The sequence below is a fragment of the Thrips palmi genome, unplaced genomic scaffold (assembly GCF_012932325.1).
Source record: "Thrips palmi isolate BJ-2018 unplaced genomic scaffold, TpBJ-2018v1 HiC_scaffold_10, whole genome shotgun sequence".
Lineage (NCBI taxonomy): Eukaryota > Metazoa > Arthropoda > Insecta > Thysanoptera > Thripidae > Thrips > Thrips palmi.
In genome coordinates this window covers 16,061,997-16,079,821 of record NW_023144621.1, presented here as the reverse complement: position 1 = coordinate 16,079,821, position 17,825 = coordinate 16,061,997, and the positions used below count along the sequence as shown (strand labels likewise).

General features: G+C 47.2%; 5 protein-coding genes across 7 annotated transcripts in view; 3 read left to right on the top strand and 2 right to left on the bottom strand.

Annotated features, from left to right (window-relative positions):
- Positions 1-8,396, top strand: part of LOC117645668 (sialin-like) — a 40,060-nt gene extending 31,664 nt beyond the window's left edge. Inside the window, exons 4-8 of the mRNA XM_034385971.1 lie at positions 1,867-2,019; positions 5,905-6,037; positions 6,103-6,344; positions 8,038-8,161; positions 8,263-8,396. Coding sequence (XP_034241862.1) covers positions 1,867-2,019; positions 5,905-6,037; positions 6,103-6,344; positions 8,038-8,161; positions 8,263-8,351 — 741 coding nt within the window. The 3' untranslated portion in view covers positions 8,352-8,396. The remainder of the gene's footprint in view (positions 1-1,866; positions 2,020-5,904; positions 6,038-6,102; positions 6,345-8,037; positions 8,162-8,262) is intronic.
- On the bottom strand, positions 8,010-10,452 carry LOC117647581 (zinc finger protein 391-like). The gene is made up of 4 exons (XM_034389411.1): positions 10,155-10,452; positions 9,852-10,010; positions 9,499-9,749; positions 8,010-9,403 (listed from the first exon to the last, which is right to left on the bottom strand). Exons 1-4 carry the CDS (start codon positions 10,293-10,295, stop codon positions 8,605-8,607), a joined length of 1,350 nt encoding a protein of 449 aa, XP_034245302.1. The 5' UTR covers positions 10,296-10,452; the 3' UTR covers positions 8,010-8,604.
- A 326-nt stretch (positions 10,453-10,778) lies between these two features.
- LOC117647589 (biogenesis of lysosome-related organelles complex 1 subunit 6-like) lies at positions 10,779-13,001 on the top strand. Of its 2 annotated transcripts, XM_034389423.1 has the most exons (6): positions 10,779-10,991; positions 11,191-11,310; positions 11,632-11,694; positions 11,933-12,020; positions 12,182-12,268; positions 12,346-13,001. In XM_034389423.1, exons 1-6 carry the CDS (start codon positions 10,915-10,917, stop codon positions 12,511-12,513), a joined length of 603 nt encoding a protein of 200 aa, XP_034245314.1. In that variant the 5' UTR covers positions 10,779-10,914; the 3' UTR covers positions 12,514-13,001. The 2 variants fall into 2 exon arrangements, with proteins under 2 accessions (XP_034245314.1, XP_034245322.1); XM_034389431.1 differs by lacking the exon at positions 11,632-11,694.
- On the bottom strand, positions 12,990-13,932 carry LOC117647602 (translation machinery-associated protein 7 homolog). 2 transcript variants are annotated; one of them, XM_034389443.1, is made up of 2 exons: positions 13,772-13,932; positions 12,990-13,491 (listed from the first exon to the last, which is right to left on the bottom strand). In XM_034389443.1, exon 2 carries the CDS (start codon positions 13,482-13,484, stop codon positions 13,290-13,292), a length of 195 nt encoding a protein of 64 aa, XP_034245334.1. In that variant the 5' UTR covers positions 13,485-13,491; positions 13,772-13,932; the 3' UTR covers positions 12,990-13,289. The 2 variants fall into 2 exon arrangements, with proteins under 2 accessions (XP_034245334.1, XP_034245345.1); XM_034389454.1 differs by lacking the exon at positions 13,772-13,932 and adding an exon at positions 13,672-13,690.
- A 190-nt stretch (positions 13,933-14,122) lies between these two features.
- LOC117647568 (zinc finger protein 2 homolog) lies at positions 14,123-17,709 on the top strand. The gene is made up of 4 exons (XM_034389385.1): positions 14,123-14,333; positions 14,610-14,750; positions 14,830-15,083; positions 15,160-17,709. The coding sequence occupies exons 1-4, from the start codon at positions 14,196-14,198 to the stop codon at positions 16,565-16,567; spliced, it is 1,941 nt and encodes a 646-aa protein (XP_034245276.1). The 5' UTR covers positions 14,123-14,195; the 3' UTR covers positions 16,568-17,709.
- Positions 17,710-17,825: the final 116 nt, after the last annotated feature.

Here is a 17,825-nt window from a genome sequence, read left to right as displayed (position 1 = left end):
GGCTTTCCGAAAATAGTAATTACCAAGACAAAAAAAAGGAATCACGGGACCAAAAAGTTCATCGAGATGGCGGCATTGTTTTCCCCTCATTGTCTCTAATCACCCCGCACCCGCCTTATCGCGGCCATTTTGAGAGAGAGAGAGAGAGAGAGAGAGAGAGAGAGAGAGAGAGAGAGAGAGAGAGAGAGAGAGAGAAGCACGTGCGGAACGCCACGTGGGTGGGAGAAAGAGAGACTCTGCCCGAAAACCGGAAGTGGCGATGCAGCGACTTCCGGTGCACTTCCGGTGCAGGGCGGCTGCTGCTGATTGCCTCGGCGGTCTGCATGCGGGTCACGCCGCGGAAGAGGGCGCATTCGGCAGCCGCCTGTCTGTCTGTCTGTCCGTCCTGTCTGTCTGTCTGTCCGTCTGTCTGTCTGTCTGCCTGTCCGTCCGTCTGTCTGTTGGCATGTGTGCCTGTCCGTCTTATCAGACTGCGCGTACAATTTGACGGCTCTGTAGTCAATTAGCCCGTTTGAAAGCGGGACGGCGAGGGGGCGCTTTGTGAGGGTGGGCCCAAGGAGTGGCTGGGCGGGCTGGGGAGCCTGCCGAGGCCCCGCCAAGCCCGGCCAAGCCTGCCGAGGCCCGGCGAAGCCGGTAATGAGACGGCATGTTTTCCGGGAGGACGGGATTGGAGGGACGGATCAGAGGGACGGGATCGAAGGGACGGGATCGAAGGGAGGGGACCGGCACAAGTCCGCAGTGAAGGACCGGAGGGACGGGTTCAGAGAGGGCCGGCGATCGCGAAGCACTCGCAGGCGAGAATTACTCTGAGGCGGTTGGCGGTACCCTTCGGTACCCTTCGGTACCCTTCGGCCTGTGAGCACGTTCTCGACGGTCTCCTTGGAGAGCAGAGATTTTGATGGCAATGCGCATGCCGGGGCGGGCGGGCCTTGGGCGGTCCTTGGGCAGGGCCTTGGGCGGGCCGGGTCGGGCCCTTGAGGCTGGCCAATCGGGCTGAGTGGCCTCACCGGGTTCCGCGTATCCGAATTCCTGCCGCGCAGCGCGGCGCAGCGCGCAGCACAGGTGGCACTACCATTAGTGTGGGAGTCCCTGACGATGTTGGACACGCTTGATCGGATACTGAAGGGTGTGGGGTGGGTGGAGCCCGCCAGATCCGTCCTCCACGCAGCCGCATCGGACCGCACTGGACTGTGTGGTGTGTCTCATTCCAAGCGAGCTTCCCGACGAGGGTTGCTAACCGTCCAGTGTTCTCGACCCACCCCGAACTGGGCGATTTGGCGCGAAAACGGAAGAACGACGGAAATATTCCCAATCTGTTCCGTTGGGCACTTTGCGGTGTTGGCGCGCACCCTGTTCCTAGCATAAATATTCAATATTATTTTATTTTATTTTTTCCAAAAATACGATCAACAATGCATGCACGTGTGGTATCCCTTTATTTACTGCATACCTTGACCAGCGCGAAGTAGGCGGCGGTTGGTGGTTGGTTGGTGTGGGGTGGAGACGCGGGGCCACTGCGGCCCGTGTGCGCTCTCCATACCAAACACTGGATGCCTGCACTGCAGCCGTCCACCCAATCAAAATAAAAGTGTAACGGTGGTCGAATTCCACTGTGGGGAAATGTCAGTTGCTATTTATTCACCGAACCTATCCGCAGCAGAAAAAGAGTAAAACGTTTGGTGGGGGAATGGAACCTGAGCACTGCGATAGGGAAACCTCTGTTTTCCATTTGCAAGCCGAAATCCACCGAGAGCTGGCTCAGCTCCACGCTGAAAAGCTGCCGTTACAATTTTCAACCAAAACTGGTTTCACGTCATTTTTTAAAAGTTTCCTTTGTTAGTGCTATTATGTACTTTTTTATTGCAGAAAAAACTGGCCATCCCGTGGGGGAAGTTATTGAGGACGCCGGGGCTGTGGGCATGCGCGTCCATGCACCTGGGCATCGGCTGGGCCTTCTTCACGCTGCTCACCTGCCTGCCCACCTACATGTCCGAGATCCTGCACTTCGACATTAAGAGCGTGAGTAGCCGAGGGGTAGCGACGGCACCGTCAAATGGGTGCCCTTTGCGCGAGAGGTAGCGACGGCGCCGTCGAATGGGTGCCGTTTGCGCGAGGGGTAGCGACGACACCGTCAAATGGGTGGCGTCGCCATGGCAACGAGCGCCAGGCAGTCTCGCACTACAGAGGCCGCGCTAATTCTTTTGTCACGGCAACCACCTTTACAGAGGCACCTCTCATCAGGGGCGCTAGCGCAGCCCAGCGCCGCCGGCGTGGCGGTAGTGGGAAGGAGGCGGAGGGGGGGTGTATGGCAGATTTAGTGCCGCCTCTTTGTTTGCGCGTCGCCATTATCCACCTTTCCTTTTCCTGGCGCCGCCTCACGCCGCTCACACCTACGTTCGCACCTCTTTACTGACTAATTAAGCAAAGACAAAGTGGCATGTCTTCTTGTTTTCAAAAACAAAAACAACAACTAAAAAAAACACAATTATTTTGTCATGGTTATTGTGTTTGGGAGTCCGCGTTAAGAGGTGCAGCCACTATTGGAGAGGTTTGCGTCCCGCCCTAAATCCGCTGGGCCAACAAAAACAACTAAAACAGTAACGGGCCCCGTTTGTTTATGTTTTTAATCAGCAGCCTGCTCATTAGGTGGATGCCACCGTGTCGCTTTGTTGTTGTTCCTTTTGTTTTAGTTTTTGTTTGCGTGGGGGCGGTGACAGTTGCACCAATCAAACTCACTATCCGCTCCGCATTCCGACTCAGCCCCCCTCTCTGACCATCCCTCTCAGCACGTTACTCTGCCACGCCGCCTCGCTCGCAACTTGCACAGCCCTCTAAATTCCACCCCTAGGCGCGTCCGTTTTTGCTTACAAGAAGAATCTCCCTTCCCGGCCCTAAAGCAGGACGCAAGGGGGCAGGGGGCAGAAAAAAAGTTAAGCTCACACAAATTTAAAAGAAGGTGGTCTAAATGCGACCGATAAATCTCGCCTCCTCTCCTGGCGAGCAATCTTTCTGCCCCCCAGCTCCTCCAGCCCGGCCGGTCCGGTCTCGGGTTCGATTACTGACGTCTCTCTTTCTTTCCTCTTTTTTTCTTCGCCTGCTCCTCGCACGCATGTGCGTTGTTGATGGATGTGGCCGCACTGCACCGGCTGCAGGCCGATTCTCTCTCTCTCTGTTGCACCCGCGGGGCGGTGGGCGGTCGGTGCGAGAGAGACGCAGTGACGGCGCACTGTTAGGCCCGCAGGCCAGCAGTCTTCCCGGAGTGAGAGGGAAGGGAATGAATCTGACCCGTCGATACCCCGCGCTGCCTGACCGACAGCCATAAATCCCCCGATTAGGCCTGCCCGGCCTGCCTGGCCTTGCCCGGCCTCCACGCCTCGACACAGTGACGGTTCCGCTCGTCATCGCTTTCCGCGCGGGGTATCGCCGCTGCCGCCTCCGGTTCCGGCGGGTTTCGCGGTTTCGCGGGGTATCGACGCACGGGAAACCGGGAAACAACGGAACGGGACGGCCAGTTTGTCCACGGCCAACTCTTAACGGGCCGTCGGGCCATAACTCACCGGCGATACCCCTCGTCCAGGAAACTTGGGGACGGCGTCTCCGCTTCGAGAGTATCGACGACCATCAACTAGGATTCGCCCCTCTTGTAGACTTCTTGTTACGCCGCGGCCTCGCTGGCCCGGCCTGCCCCGGCCCTGGCCCCTCCTGGCCAGCGGACTGATTCGGGAGGTCGCTTTGTCGCTCTGTCTCTGTCGCACTCGCGGGGCGTCTCGCAGAGGTGCGAGAGAGACAGCGGCGCAGCGACTCTCCGGAATGGCTGGGCTGGACAGGCCTGCCAGCCTGCCAGCGGGACAGACGCTGTTGCTTGCGACCGACCGACCGACCGACCAAAGCCATCCCATTCAAATTGCCCCCAAAAAATAATTGAATTATAAATCCGACAGGATTCCGACAGGCTTCCGACAGTGACTGAGGTGAGCCCAGGATTCGGGTGTCCCCCGGCTCCGGCCCCCGGCCACTCGCTGGGGCTGCTGGGGCTGCGGGGGCCCCACGAGGGCAACGAGAGCACCGCGGCCGGGGCCCGCAGGGACCCCCGTAGGGCCCCGACCTGCTATGCTCAGTTAATTAATTTATGGCCACATTATGCACGGAGCCTGTTCCAACGTGAGTGAGAGTACGTGTGTGTGTGTGAGTGAGCGAGAGAGAGAGAAAATGGGTAAGGGCTCGGAGGGGAGATGAGGGACGGCCGCACATATGAGACGAGCGTGCCGTACGGTGCCGCACCTCCTCGGAGCTGCAAGATCATTCCTTCATTCATCCATCCATCCATCTATCCATCCAGACTTTCATTCGTTCGTTCGTTCATTCGTTCTTTCATTCATTAATTCATTCATTCATCCACTAAGCCCCTCCGTTCCATCGATCGCTCTTCGACGAATTCATGTATTCAGCGGCACGCAGCTTTTCCGCTTCCACTGCCAGTCGCGGGTTCGCTCCCCTCTGGCGTCCGAAGCGGCCGAGGGGTCCGAAGAGGCCGAAGGTCAGAGTCAGAGGCCCTACAAGTAGGCTCACCTCACCACTCGCCGCCCCGCCGGCCGCCACTGCCAACAAGGCTCCCTTTTCATTCCGCAGAATCCATGCGCGCTAAAAATTCGTCTATCTCTCTCTTCCACCTGGGCCAGGCTCGCAATGGCGCCATCTTCTCGGCGCCTCCCCACTGCCCCACTTAATGGTGGTGGTTTCCTTGGGCACTACTTCCGGTGGTCGAATTGCTCGCGGCCGCGGTGCGCTCTCTCTCTCTCTCTCTCTCTCTCTCTCTCTCTCTTCTCTCTCTCTCTCTCTCTCTCTCTCTCTCTCTCTCTCTCTCTGTCTCTCTCTGCGAGGGGCCACGGCCTCGGCAACAGCTTCACAAGGCCTCGGCCGCTCCGCGACGTCCCACTGTGCCAACCACCCCCGTCCCTTTCTTCTCCGCCTTCTCGTTATATTCACAGTTTCTTTACAAAATAAAATAAAATGGGATGGAAAAAAATGTCGGACGGCGAAACAAACCGAGAAGACCACGCCAGGTCGGCCCGCCGCCATGTTTAGGGTAAAATTGCGCGCGTGGCGTGGTGGGGCGCGGCTAGGGGAGGATATGCCTTTGTAAATATGTTTCTGGAAAATGGCAGATTTAACAACACGCCGACACTGTGAGCACCGCCACCAGTTTAATCAAAATAAAACCGGGCCGTGAAATCTGCCGTAAAGCTCGCACTCCGGAAAGAGCGTGGCAAGTAATTAAAAACGGGAATAACGGGGTTTAATTCTTCACACCAATAAACCTGGGTCGGGCCGGGCCGTTGCTTCGCTTTCTAGGATGAAATTAAACGCGCTTCCGCGAGAGCCGCTAGCGCGCCGCCAGAGCGCCGCCAGAGCGCCGCGAGAGCGCCGCGAGAGCGCCGCGAGAGCGCGCTGCCGCCTTCCGGTCGGGGTTTATTAGGTTGGTATCCGTGATACAGTGCGCTCGCGCTAGCCAGCTCGCGCACACGAGGACCCCGTGGATTGAATATTTGATCGACACACGACCCGACAACATAATCGAGTACAGACATGCGTGCGGGGGCGAGCAGGCGTGCCGCCGAGGCGGCGACGGTTGGTACCCCTGCTGTGTGGCAGTTAGTTTCAGTCCTCAACCTCATCAGCGACGCATAGCAAATTTGCATGTCTTGCGTATCTGGGACGGCGAGGGGGGCAAACAGGAGGAAGTCGAGGACAGACCCGTCGGACCGAGAGCAGCCAGCAGTCGAGCCGAAGGGCGGGGAGCTTTTCAAGTGGAAGGGAGAGGGGGAATAATATCGGCGGTGGGCGGCGTAAACGGTTTTAATATAATTTGCGAATATTAAATGGTGAAACTTTTTGAACTTGCAGAACAGCGCGCTGTCAGCCATCCCCTACGTGGCGGGCGGCACGGCCAGCGTCGTCTTCGGCCTGCTGCTGGACCTCGTCATCACCCGGGAGTACGTGAGCAAACTGACGGCCTACAAGATCTTCAACGGCATCAGTGAGTACAAATGGATAGGTGGCGGGTGCGAATACCGAGCCTTTACTAACTTTCGGTGGTTGCAGCCGCGCTGGGCCCCGCGCTGACGTTGATCCTGGTGACGGTGGTGGGGTGTGACACGGTCAGCATCCTGGTGCTGCTGGCGTTCAACGGCCTGTTCCTGGGCGCGCAGTACACCGGCAACTCCATCAACCTGCTCCTGCTCGCGCCCAACTTCTCCGGCACCATGTTGGGCATCTCCAACACGTTCGCCAACGGCGCGGGCATCCTGGCGCCGTACGCTGTCGGCATCCTCACTAACAACAACGTAAGGCAGTCTGTCGTCTGGCACCTGTGCGCGCCGAGGCAACGACCAGGACGTGGTGCCTTGGTGGTGCCGCCTTGCAGGCTTTGCAGCGTGACGGAACCGAAGCTTTTCCTTGGCCGTGCATGCCTGCTCTCCACACGCACCGCGCGCCGGTCGTACAGTACAATAGCCCTGCCAAATGTTCGGCTCATTTCGAGGGCTCTCGGCCTGGGAGCGCTGCGAACGGACCAGGCAGACCCTACTGGCTCTGGCCGCTCCGGCGCGAATAGTGGTGCGGTAGTACTTGCGCTTGGACAAAGGCGCTGCAGTACCAACGGCTGGCGCAGCCCTCGTAGCGCAGCCTGGCGCCAATAAACGGCCGCAGCGCTGCCAACAGCGCCGCGCGGAACGGCAATGAAAATAAAAATGATCAACAGGCGGCCCACTGCCCTCGTCCGTGAGGCCTCATCCTCGCGTGCGGAGCGCGCGGAGCGTGCGGGAGTCTGAAGGACGCCGTGACGCCGTCGTCCTGGAGGGGAGTTATCGTCCGCCCCCGCGATTGTGTTATCGAGGGATTTTTATTATCCCGGCCGCCTGTTGGCCAGCGTGGCGCGGCTCCGGGTCCTCCGGGCGGCGTCCCCATTCGTTTTGACAACAGCATCTCACGGAGTGATTCATGGTTGCTGGGGACACCGCCCACAAACAACGTCGCCGAGCCACGTGCGCTTTTTTGCGCCCTTTTTCGGTCCCTTGCTGGGGTCTGTTCAGAGACCGTGGGTGGCTTTCACGCTCCACCGTGTCCCTGGATCGGCCAATCGGAATGCCCGAGCCAGGCCGAGCCAGCGGGCGACCAATGGCGACGCGGCATTCACAGTCGCCGGACCATGCCGGGCTCGCCTTCCGGAGCACGTGGCGCGTGGCGGATGCACGGCGGGGCCCCCTTTATATTCGCGCGGGGGAAAAGGGCTTACCTTGCCTAGGAATGGAACCCGCAACCGCGCCAAGGCGAGAAATAAAAACAAAAAAATCCGGCGGCAAGCGGTTGGAGGCGCCACGGGAGCATTCCACAGCAACACACGCACGCGCTCGCCCTGTGATTTCGCTTTCCTTGCAAATTGGGCTTTGTTTCTTTGTTTGCTCGGCACTGCCGGCACTGCCAGAATGCCGGGGAATAACAGTGATGCCCGACAAGGCATGACTATTGGGACGGCCGGCACCCAGTAGTGCAGGCCAGGGCCTCGCCGAGGCCTCGCTAGGGCCGCCAACCCTACGGCCTCATGAATCTTAAAGAGGATAGTCGTCACGCCCGGGGGTTGGGTTGGCAACTCTAGGCCATGGGCGCAGTGGGCGCCCTGCCGCCCTGGGCCATGCGGACTTAATGGCGAGGGTCTCGTAGCCACGAACGGCCCAGCTAGCCCGGCTGGCTGCTGCGGGCCTGTTGGCTGCAGAATGGCGCAATCTCCAAAGTGTCGCGGTGCGGCGGAAGGTTGCCCAACTTGTCTGCACCGCACCGCGACCAAGCAGGGCTGGGCGGGAGGGCCGCCGGCAGGGCGCAAGCTCACCACGCTGCATGTTCAGACCTCTAGCCAGGGGTGTGCGACCATGTGCGACCTGGTTGATCAATCTTCCTATGTAGATACACTGAAAAGTAGACTCATTTCTAGAATCTGCTCCATCAAAACAACGTTTTAATTTTTTGATTTATTGATTACAGCAAACAATCACTGCATGGAACATCGTGTTCTACATAAGTGCCGGGATCGGAGTGGTCACGTACATTGTCTACTTGGTTCTCTGCCAAGGCGAAGTGCAACCATGGAATGACCCAGAACAATCAGGCAAGTTCACTGAAGATCAATTTCTCCATATAATTTTTCATGTAATGCATACGAATAGAAACAGAAAGGATTACCAAATCTCGTGTATTTTGTTACAACAGATACCAAAAGTACAACAGAAATGGTACCAGCATCAGACAAATTGGAAATTTCAAGAATTGGCATAGAAAATCCTGCATACCAAGCATAGCTGATCAAGAACCATCGGTCAGCTACATCTTTCCTGTCACTCCTCACAAGAAATCATTAAATTTGGTAGCATTATATCACAGCATTCATTTAGCAGAATAAAGTTCACTCTATTTATAATTTTTTATGAAAACATGTTAGTAGTTTTTTTTACTTACTACAACTTCTATATGATAAACCACCTTAAACATTTTCAAGCACGGAAAATTCAAGCTCTGGAGATCAAATTTTATGCCTGAGACAGCAGTGTATAATTAATTTTTGTGAGTCTTCAGGTGTGCTTGGAGACCACTTAAGCGAACAAATGATTTGCTACATTGAGAACACTGGTGTGGTTTGAGATCAGAATGCACCAATTTGTGAACTTTCAACACTCTTTTAGTCCAAAAACATTTATTACACTCATCACACTTAAACTGCTTTTCAGCACTGTGCACATTTTCATGCTCTTGTAACTGAGAATATCTTTTAAAGGCTACACCACAAGTAGTGCATAGATGAGAGCGGCATTCCGTATGAATTGTGATGTGATTTTCTAAATGATGACTACGTGCAAAGCACTTTCCACATTCATTACATTTGAAAGGCCTTTGTTTCTCCATGGAGTGTCGATTTGAAATATGTGCCTTTAAATTTGGTCCACTTGATAGGCACTCACCACAGATGTCACATAAGTGACCCTTGCGGCCTTCATGCCAGTTCAAATGATTGTCAAGGAGATTTTTTTGGCTAAAATATTGACTACACTTAGAGCACTTGTAAGGCTTTAAACCCTTGTGTGCTCTAATGTGTCTACTCAATTCACAAGTGGATATAAATTTTTTCCTACAAATAGAGCATTGGTACTTGTCGATGGCACCTTCATGGCTCATCAAGTGTTTCCAAAGAAGAGTTCTTTTAGGGAATGAGACTTGGCACTCTGGACACAAGAGCTGCTCCTTTTTGTCAAAAACATATGCAGGGAAGCCATCATCCATGGGAAGGTTTGAAGAGTCTTCAGGATTGCTTGACAATTCTAAGTCAGTAGGAACCTCAGCTTCAGCTGGACACTCACTGTAAATTGTTAACAGAAGAAAAGGTCAACTAAAAGAAAGAATGAAATGTGTAGACAATATTCAAAAAGTTTGGGCAAAAGATATCCAACTTACTTCATGATGGGCGGGTATGTTTCATTATCGACTGCTGGAGAACTACAATATTGCTCTATATCAAGTGACATACAATCAGTGACATTGTTCTCATTTTCAGTGAAGCACAAATTTTCATCATCACTTTTGGATAAGATGCTTTCTATTTGGGAAACTAGTAAGCTGATGGCATTAAACTTATTTTTGATAAGTGCTGGATCAATCTTTTTGGAATTTCTTCTCTCAAATATAGAAAAAAGATGACTGCGGGCCTAGAACAGAAAGTTTTACGCCTTGAAAAATCATTGAAAGGGTAATGCAACATAGTTTTGAAAACGAAATTCACACTTTGATGCAAGCTAACTGAGACTTACCATTTTATTGGTTTGTTTGCAATGCAATAACGAAAGTGATTGAACCTCCTCAAAATCCACAGCAACCTTTGACGACCATGTATTGCAGAAAATAATAAAGTCTAACTGCTGAACACATTCCATGCAAACGTATTTGGAAAGACCATCTTCTCTATGAACCTGTTCACATACGTGTAGAATACATAATTAATAAAGCTAAACGGAAAATATACAACTCAAAACTAAAACATGGATGTAATAAAATAGCAACATATCCGATGGAAACAGGGTGCTAGTAGCTCAAGACAAAATGCTCATACTAACCTTCCACTTCAATGCAGAAAAAAGTTTTGAAGCAACAGATGACGTTTCTGTGACATCGCTTCCAAATAATTCGTAAAAACTACTTGCATTTAAATTCGAGATCAAGCAAAGACGACAAACCATGCCTTCATCCCAAAACATTATTCAAATCTGAGTCGCCTCTGTTTGTTTGTTGTTGTTTTTCAAGCAGACCGGGTCACTGCGAATAAGTAAATATTCGCAGAATATGCACCTGATCTAGCAGACAGCGAAAGCAAGAATATCCGGTTTTCCCTTCACATGTTGATTTAAATTAGACTATAAATAACTATCTGGCCTATCTTAATGATAGACACGAATGGCACAGAATACGACTTGCCCCCTATACTGGCCCACTGTATCCTTCACAGGCGATTATCGCGTTGACTGTTATTGATTTGTACAGTCTGAGCAGAAAGTTGGTGTATAAACAAGATAGAATATCTGATTTCTTCACACCTTTTTACACTCTTTCCAGTTTTCAATAGGCTCCGGGTACTATAGATGGCTCTCAAGCTTCTTTTTTCAGCCTCCGGTCCGATTTCATACGTCTGAGTGCCTCACACTGTGTTTGTTCAGTTCAGTTGGGTTGGCAGGTCTGCTTTCTAAAAGTTAGGCTGCTCCTGGGCAGTAGGCGTCTTTGATCTCTTTCTTTCCCACTTTTAACTTTAGCTGGCCTGTACCATTTATTCTTCAAGGAGTTTCACTGAAGCGACCGTTGACCCGTCCCATCAAAGTCAAAATGTCAGCCCCGAGCAACAACAAGTTGAAAGAGCAAATCCGGGAAATCCTTCTTCAACATGACAACTATGACAACAAGTAGGTTATACATGTTTACGAAAATAAAAGGGAATAAAGCTGGTCCTTGCTTTAGAAAAAACGGCAACATAGCTTAAGTCAATTTTTAATAAAGTTTAGTGCTGCATAATGTACATTTCTGTTTCATCCCTGGGATAGTAAAAGTGTATTTTGTCGGTTTTGTTAGCTGTGCTCCTGATTCTCAGCATTTTTGTTTCAGCTGTCCTGGTGAAATATCAAATGTTGCAAACGAAGATTGTCTGGAGAAACTGGCCGCAGGACTCATGACTTTCTATGAACCTGAATTGAAGCGATTCCGAGAACAGCTTGCTGAAGTAGTGTAAGTTAGCATCATAGACAATTGTGTTTGACCAACGACAATAATTCATCACCCACCTCTTTGTGTTTTGACTCTATTTCATTCCATTTAAAATGCCTTGTAATTTATACTGGAATCCTTGATTCCTGGTTCCTGTGTTGTATTCATGGGGGATTCAGGAGCCCCTATTCAGTTTGTTCTTTTATATATTTATTTCATGATAATCTCATTCACTTCACTCTGCGTAGAGTTTTAGTTCTTTTGTATGAATTTGAAGTGTTACATTCCCTTAAATTTTCGCATCAGTAAGAACTTTGCTTATCAAGTTTTGTTATTTTAAAGGGGGCCTCCTGAATCTCCACCCTGCATAGGCAGTTCCAACCTGCAGGCCCTGCTCAACATGCGGTTAGTTTCCGGATATTATATTATTGTACACTTTTTTTTACACTTTCAAAATCAATACAGTTTTATGAATGATTGTAACTAGTAGTGTCATCACCCTTTCTGAAACTCTCTCATACAGATATCAGTGTTAACATTTCAATCTCTCTTAATAATTTTGCAGATATTTCCCTTCCTTGAAACTATAATAATACTTTGACAATTCAGTAATCTCACTTTTGTTTCTGTGTTGATATTGCAGAAATAAGCAGAACACCCTCATAGAGCAGCTTCAAGATGAAAACAAGCGCTTTGTGGACACACAGAATGCCGAGGAACTTCAAGGCATGGTAATAAATCACTTCAATTTTTTCAGAGCTGCCTGATTTTAGCCCTTTTATGCTCTTTTCACTCATCTCTAATGCAAAGCTATCTTATAAACAGTGCATGCTTTCATCTCTGACCTCACTTACCAATATGACAAACTCTTTTCAGTTTACGAATTTTACAGTTTGTAACGGTCAAGGCATACCAAACAAAGTTGATGGCAGTGAAGAAGGACATGACGACACTTCACGATAGAGTCACCAAAATGAAGGTTTATAACTTCTTCCTAACATTCATGATTTAGTTTGAATGGAGTTTATAATATATAATCTTTTGAACTTGTTTTAGAAGCGGGCATTGAAGCTGCAGCAGCGCAAAGAAAAGCAAGCTCTTCAGCGCCAGCAGCAGAGGGAAGCTCAACTTCTGCGAGAACAAGAGCTTGTTGGAAAACCAAATACATCATCCTCGAAAGCCACTTCTCCTACCTCTCCTTCTAATGCAAACTTACCCAGTTAGTGTTCTACATATTTTAGTGGTTTTCGTTCCATAACAAAATCAAATATTATTTATGTACTTTTGTCTCTATTAGAGAAGCATTTAAATTGTGATCCATTCCTCTTCCTTGTGATTATAAGTACAATTATATCCAACTGAAAATATTGTGCAAGTTGAACAGGTTTATGAAAATCAAATTATATCACAGTGTCTTCAGACAGCTTAATGATAATGTGAGGATAAGTTACAGTGTGATTGTTTAACTTAGATATTATCGCTCATTTTTTTTTTTTTTTTGTTTCTGAAACTAGGAATTATAATTATTAAGCTTTATGAGAATTTAGACGTTGTTAGACGTATTTTACATGCAGGGAGTTGGGAATTTCCACACATCAGCTTCACATGAATGTTGTAATTAAATGAAATAATCGTATAATGTTTAAGCTCAGAGCTTTTTTTTATGTAAAATAGAATTTAAGAAGGTAAATAAATCAAACTGTCATAAAAAATACTTTATTACATTAAGAGCACATGATGAGATACTGGAGTTTTCACCAGCAACAGGGTTCACAACAACTTTGCTTAAAAATTCAAAAATAGTCAGCACTCATGTCTTTCGTTTTCACAATCTTATGATACAACACTTCATGGAAAAGGTGAAACAAGACGTGCATGAGAATAGGAAGAGTCATTGTGGGCTGTCAAATAATTCCGAAGATGACAACCAGAGGTATTGAGGTATGATGCTGGCATTGGAAGTCTTTAGAATATAAAAAAAGTGAGCCTTGAAAGAAATATCACTTCTTGCCGGATTTCTTGATTCCTCCGCTGACGAGAGGTCCTTTCTGGGCAGCCTTGGCCTTGGCGTCCTGCAACGCTTTCTGCTGCTCCTTGAGCTTGGCCTTATGGGCCAGGTCATCCTCGTCCAGGTCCTTATCCCCCTTCTTTGGGGCCTTCAGGGGCTTCTTCTTGCCTCCGTCTCGGCCTGACATGCTGTACCTACAGGGAGAAGAACAAGCATTGATAAGACAGACAGCACAGGATAGACTGTATCCGAGGTAGGACGTCAATTAGAACCGCACGAGGAAATAACAACTAGTTAGTATCAGTGGTTGTAACAGCTGCGCGCGCTGCGCAGTGCCAAATGGGCCTGATGCATCGCGTGCTCTTTTGCTTCACCTGTGTGCAGGTTAAGTGCTGCCGCTCGTGACAGAGACAGAAACAGTCGTCACCATCGCAACTACTGCGAATAAAACCAACAAAACCTCAGTATACTCACGTTGAAAAGAAATTTGATTATCACAATACGCTTTTCACTAGATCACTGCTCGCTGCCGCCGCGCACAACGGACGTTTACCCGGGTTCAACAACTCTCACAACGACGAAATTTTCAGTGATAAAGAGATGCTTAGCGTCATGCAGAATCTCTCATAATCACTCAGTTTAAGCAACATAAGGATACTAGCAAGGACATGAATAAATCCATTTAAAAGACCAAAATCTTTTGTTCTTGAAAATATAACTTTGAGACAAGACTTTAAATATTGAAGGAAACGCTAAGTACCGTATTCAAGACTTCAATCATTTTTCAGGAGGATATTTTCGGTGCATCTGTTGGTACTCCCTCGTCTGCCTGTGAACGAATTCAATATGGTGGCGTGGATGCTTCACAAACATTGAACGAAACTAATTTATTTCTAAGATGGTCTTTGTTAGAGCGTGCCGCTTGTGCTTGGATTTGTCGCCGGATTCAGAGCTTTTCGAAGGCAACTCAACCGGACACTCTACAGCGCTCGACGAGAATTTGAAGTTTAAAATATATGCCTGTACCTCCTTGAAGGTGCGTCTTTTGGGTTTGTTATTGTGCCTGCTAATATTTTTGTTGTGTTTTAGACGAATTTCTCAATTTATGGAACATTTTACAAGTTGACAGTTCTGCCCTCGTGTACCATTTGTGAAAGTCTCTCAAATAATTTCCTTGAAAGTGCCTCTTAGCTTAAGACAAATTCTTAAAAATAACATTCCTTTTTTTTTCTTTGAAATTCGTTCATGTACCATTTACTACTTTTCTTTATGCCCTTTCATTCGTTTTACCTTTGTGAAATGTCTGTTGTAGGTTTCCACCGGCGATGGATTGCCTGAATCAGTTTGTGAGTCGTGCATGCGCTTGCTGGACAAGTTCTTCCTCTTTCGCAAAATGTGCTGGGAGGTTGATGGCAAATTAAAATTGTATTTGTTTCCTGACAAAGATGGAGGTGTAAGTTGATCTGGATGTTTTTACTTTTTACAACCTGCATATATTCAACTCTTATTGATGTTCTCTGAACTATTTGTAGGGTGAGCCCTCTACTGTGTCAATACCAGAACCTGTTCGCCTGGATGAGGATCAGCTGGAGGCACCCATCAAAGTGAAGGATTCATGGATTGTTGTTTCACCCCAAATTAAAGATGAGCTAGGTACGACTGATGATGAAATTGAAGAGGTTGTAGAAAATTATGATGTAGTGGAGAATGATGATGATGATGAAGTTCTTGAGAATGAAGTTGTGGAAAATGGTGTTGTGGAGGATAGTCAAGAATCAGCTGTTGAGTAAGTTAAATAGGTTTAGTTCAGTCCTGCTAAGTGTCTTACTATCTGAATAATTTTTTCTAATTCAATTTTCCAGACATGCACCACTTAGATCCAAGTCACAGTTCCATTGTGAAAAGTGCAATGAATCATTTAAAAGTCCTCAATATTTAAAAATCCATATGGAAGACAATCATCCGGACCTCTCAAAACCAACATATCACTGCAAGATATGCACCAAACCATATAGACAGTTAAAGCGACTCCAAAACCACTTGAAGATTCATGAAGCCCTTGGAGATATTAAATTAGATGATGAAAACAAGAAAACTTCAAATGACTCGGATTCAGACTCTCAAAACCAAAGGCTGCATGAAGGTGACAATGACAACAGTCAGTCAGAGGCTGGGGAATCAGCTGGTGGGAAGAAGAAGAAGTACCGTAAAGTGTACGACTGTGAGTATTGTGATCAAATATTTCATAGCTACACCAAGTATACTTTGCATGAACTTACTCACACTGGTGAGAAAAAGTACAATTGCTCTGACTGTTCACGTAGTTTTACACATAAGCATAGCTTAATAGGCCATATTAGAGAGCAACATACAGGTGAGGTGAATTTTACCTGTGATGTTTGTGGACGTGGGTTTGTTCATCGATCCACATTCAACATCCATAAGAAGACGCATTCCACTGAAAAAACACTTAAATGTCCTGACTGTGACAAATGTTTCACTCAAATGAAAAATCTCAGAGTTCATCGACAGATTCACACTGCTTCACGCTCGCACACCTGTCAAGTGTGTGGTAAAAGCTTTAATTTCTTAAAAACGTTAAAAGTGCATTTAGTTTTGCACTCAGGGGAAAAACCTTTTGTTTGTACATATTGTGGAAAGGCTTTTGCCCAGTCAGCTCCCCTTAAAACCCACACAAGAATTCATACTGGTGAGAGACCATATGAATGTAAGTTATGCCCATCGAGTTACTCCACTAGCAATGCTTTGAAAGCTCATGTGCTTAAGCATTCAGGTGAAGCCCCTTATTCGTGCAATGTTTGCAACAAAGGATTCAACAGGAAGAAGGACATGATTGCTCATCAAGAGGAAAACCACGAAGTACATGTGGCCATGTCTGATGATATGAATCCGGATCCAAATAATGTGGCCTCCATACCTCAAAATTCTCAAAATACTGTGCATAATTCATCCATGGGGCTACAACAAAATTGTTTGCAGTTACAGCAACCACCACCCCTGGTTCCAATACCAATGATGGTTGGACCCAATTTAACTACAGACACTATGACTTCTCATCAATCCCCACCATCTCTCATGCCACATTCAATTTCATCTCTTAATCACTCACAGATGATTCTTCATACATCGCAGCAGTTACATACAATGACGCATCATCCTGGGCCTCACCTTGCAACACCTGCAAACTGTATGCCCTTGCCACATTCTTCTACTCATTATAACACTCCTCCTGACTGTTCTGGAGGTTAGTTGATCTTTTTATTGGTTGAAGTGCAACAAGTGGTCAAGAAATAGACGTACATTTTGTGGGCCTTCTTCTTGCAGTGTTTTCTTATTACTCTCCATGTCTTCCAGAGCTCTGTGTTGTGTTTACAAACAAGTTAATTATTTCAACAAGGTTTGAACTGTTTTTATTTCAAACAGCATATTTATGCATATTTCTGATTTGCTTCTTCTCTGAAACGTTTGTTAGTCATTACTTGTTAAAGTTTAGGTTTTAATACCAATTTAATAATAATAATTCTCATGTAATGTTTCTGAGTTTCAGTGGAACTGTTTCTTAATGCTATGCTCTCTCTTGATGGAAATGACACGTCATTTTGGTTTGTTTTTTTTTTCGTTGTATTTTAGTTGTTTTCATGGATGAAATTTTCCTTGTTCAAGGGACATTGAGTGAACTTCCGTTGTTATTTTTCTGAGATTTTCTGATTTGTTACATTTTTATGGAAAGCTCCAACAAATACAGGTTAATTTAAAGGACTGTAAATAAGAGTCCTTAGGTGTGCTTGTTATGTGAGTCTGATTAAATTCCTTGAAGTGCATCCATGATATATTTGGTGAAACTGAAATTAATGTAGAGTTTATGGTAAGATTTTGTACAGAATTATTTTGTAATTAATCTATAGTAAGTATGACACTGCCAAGCTATTGGACTGTATTGTCCAGTTGATGCTCATGTACTCTTAGGTTGTCCAACATTTCAAAGACTTGAATATCATTCAGGTACAGTCTGTTGACTGTAAAATGATTTTATGATCTTGTGGTGCTAAATTTAACATGACAGCAAGCCTTTTGAATAATCTGTTTTTATAAGAACATCTTAGCATATTTACCTTGTTAGGCTACAATTGAGTAGCTTTAGAATTACCCATCTGATACCTTTCTCTGTGTTTCTGCTAAATCTTGCATTTTGACAATTTTGCAATTGCTTTTGTTCCACAATTTTTTGGAATAGTTTTATGTGTTTATTTTTAAATGCCAAATCATGTTTTTAGAAAAGTATATAAGTTTTTATGAGACTTTCAACTCTAAATCCATTTAGTCTGCTGTTTGTGGACATGGGAGCATAACTTTCCCATCTAGAGATGAGTAAAGCAAATGCTTCAAGTGTTCTTTTCTTTACTTCAATGCCCTGTCTCTAAGTTCTTTTGTTCTTTCAATAATTTGGATAGTGTTAGCTGTTTATATGAATTTATCTGTTATTCAGTTTATAAAATTTGATAGTCAC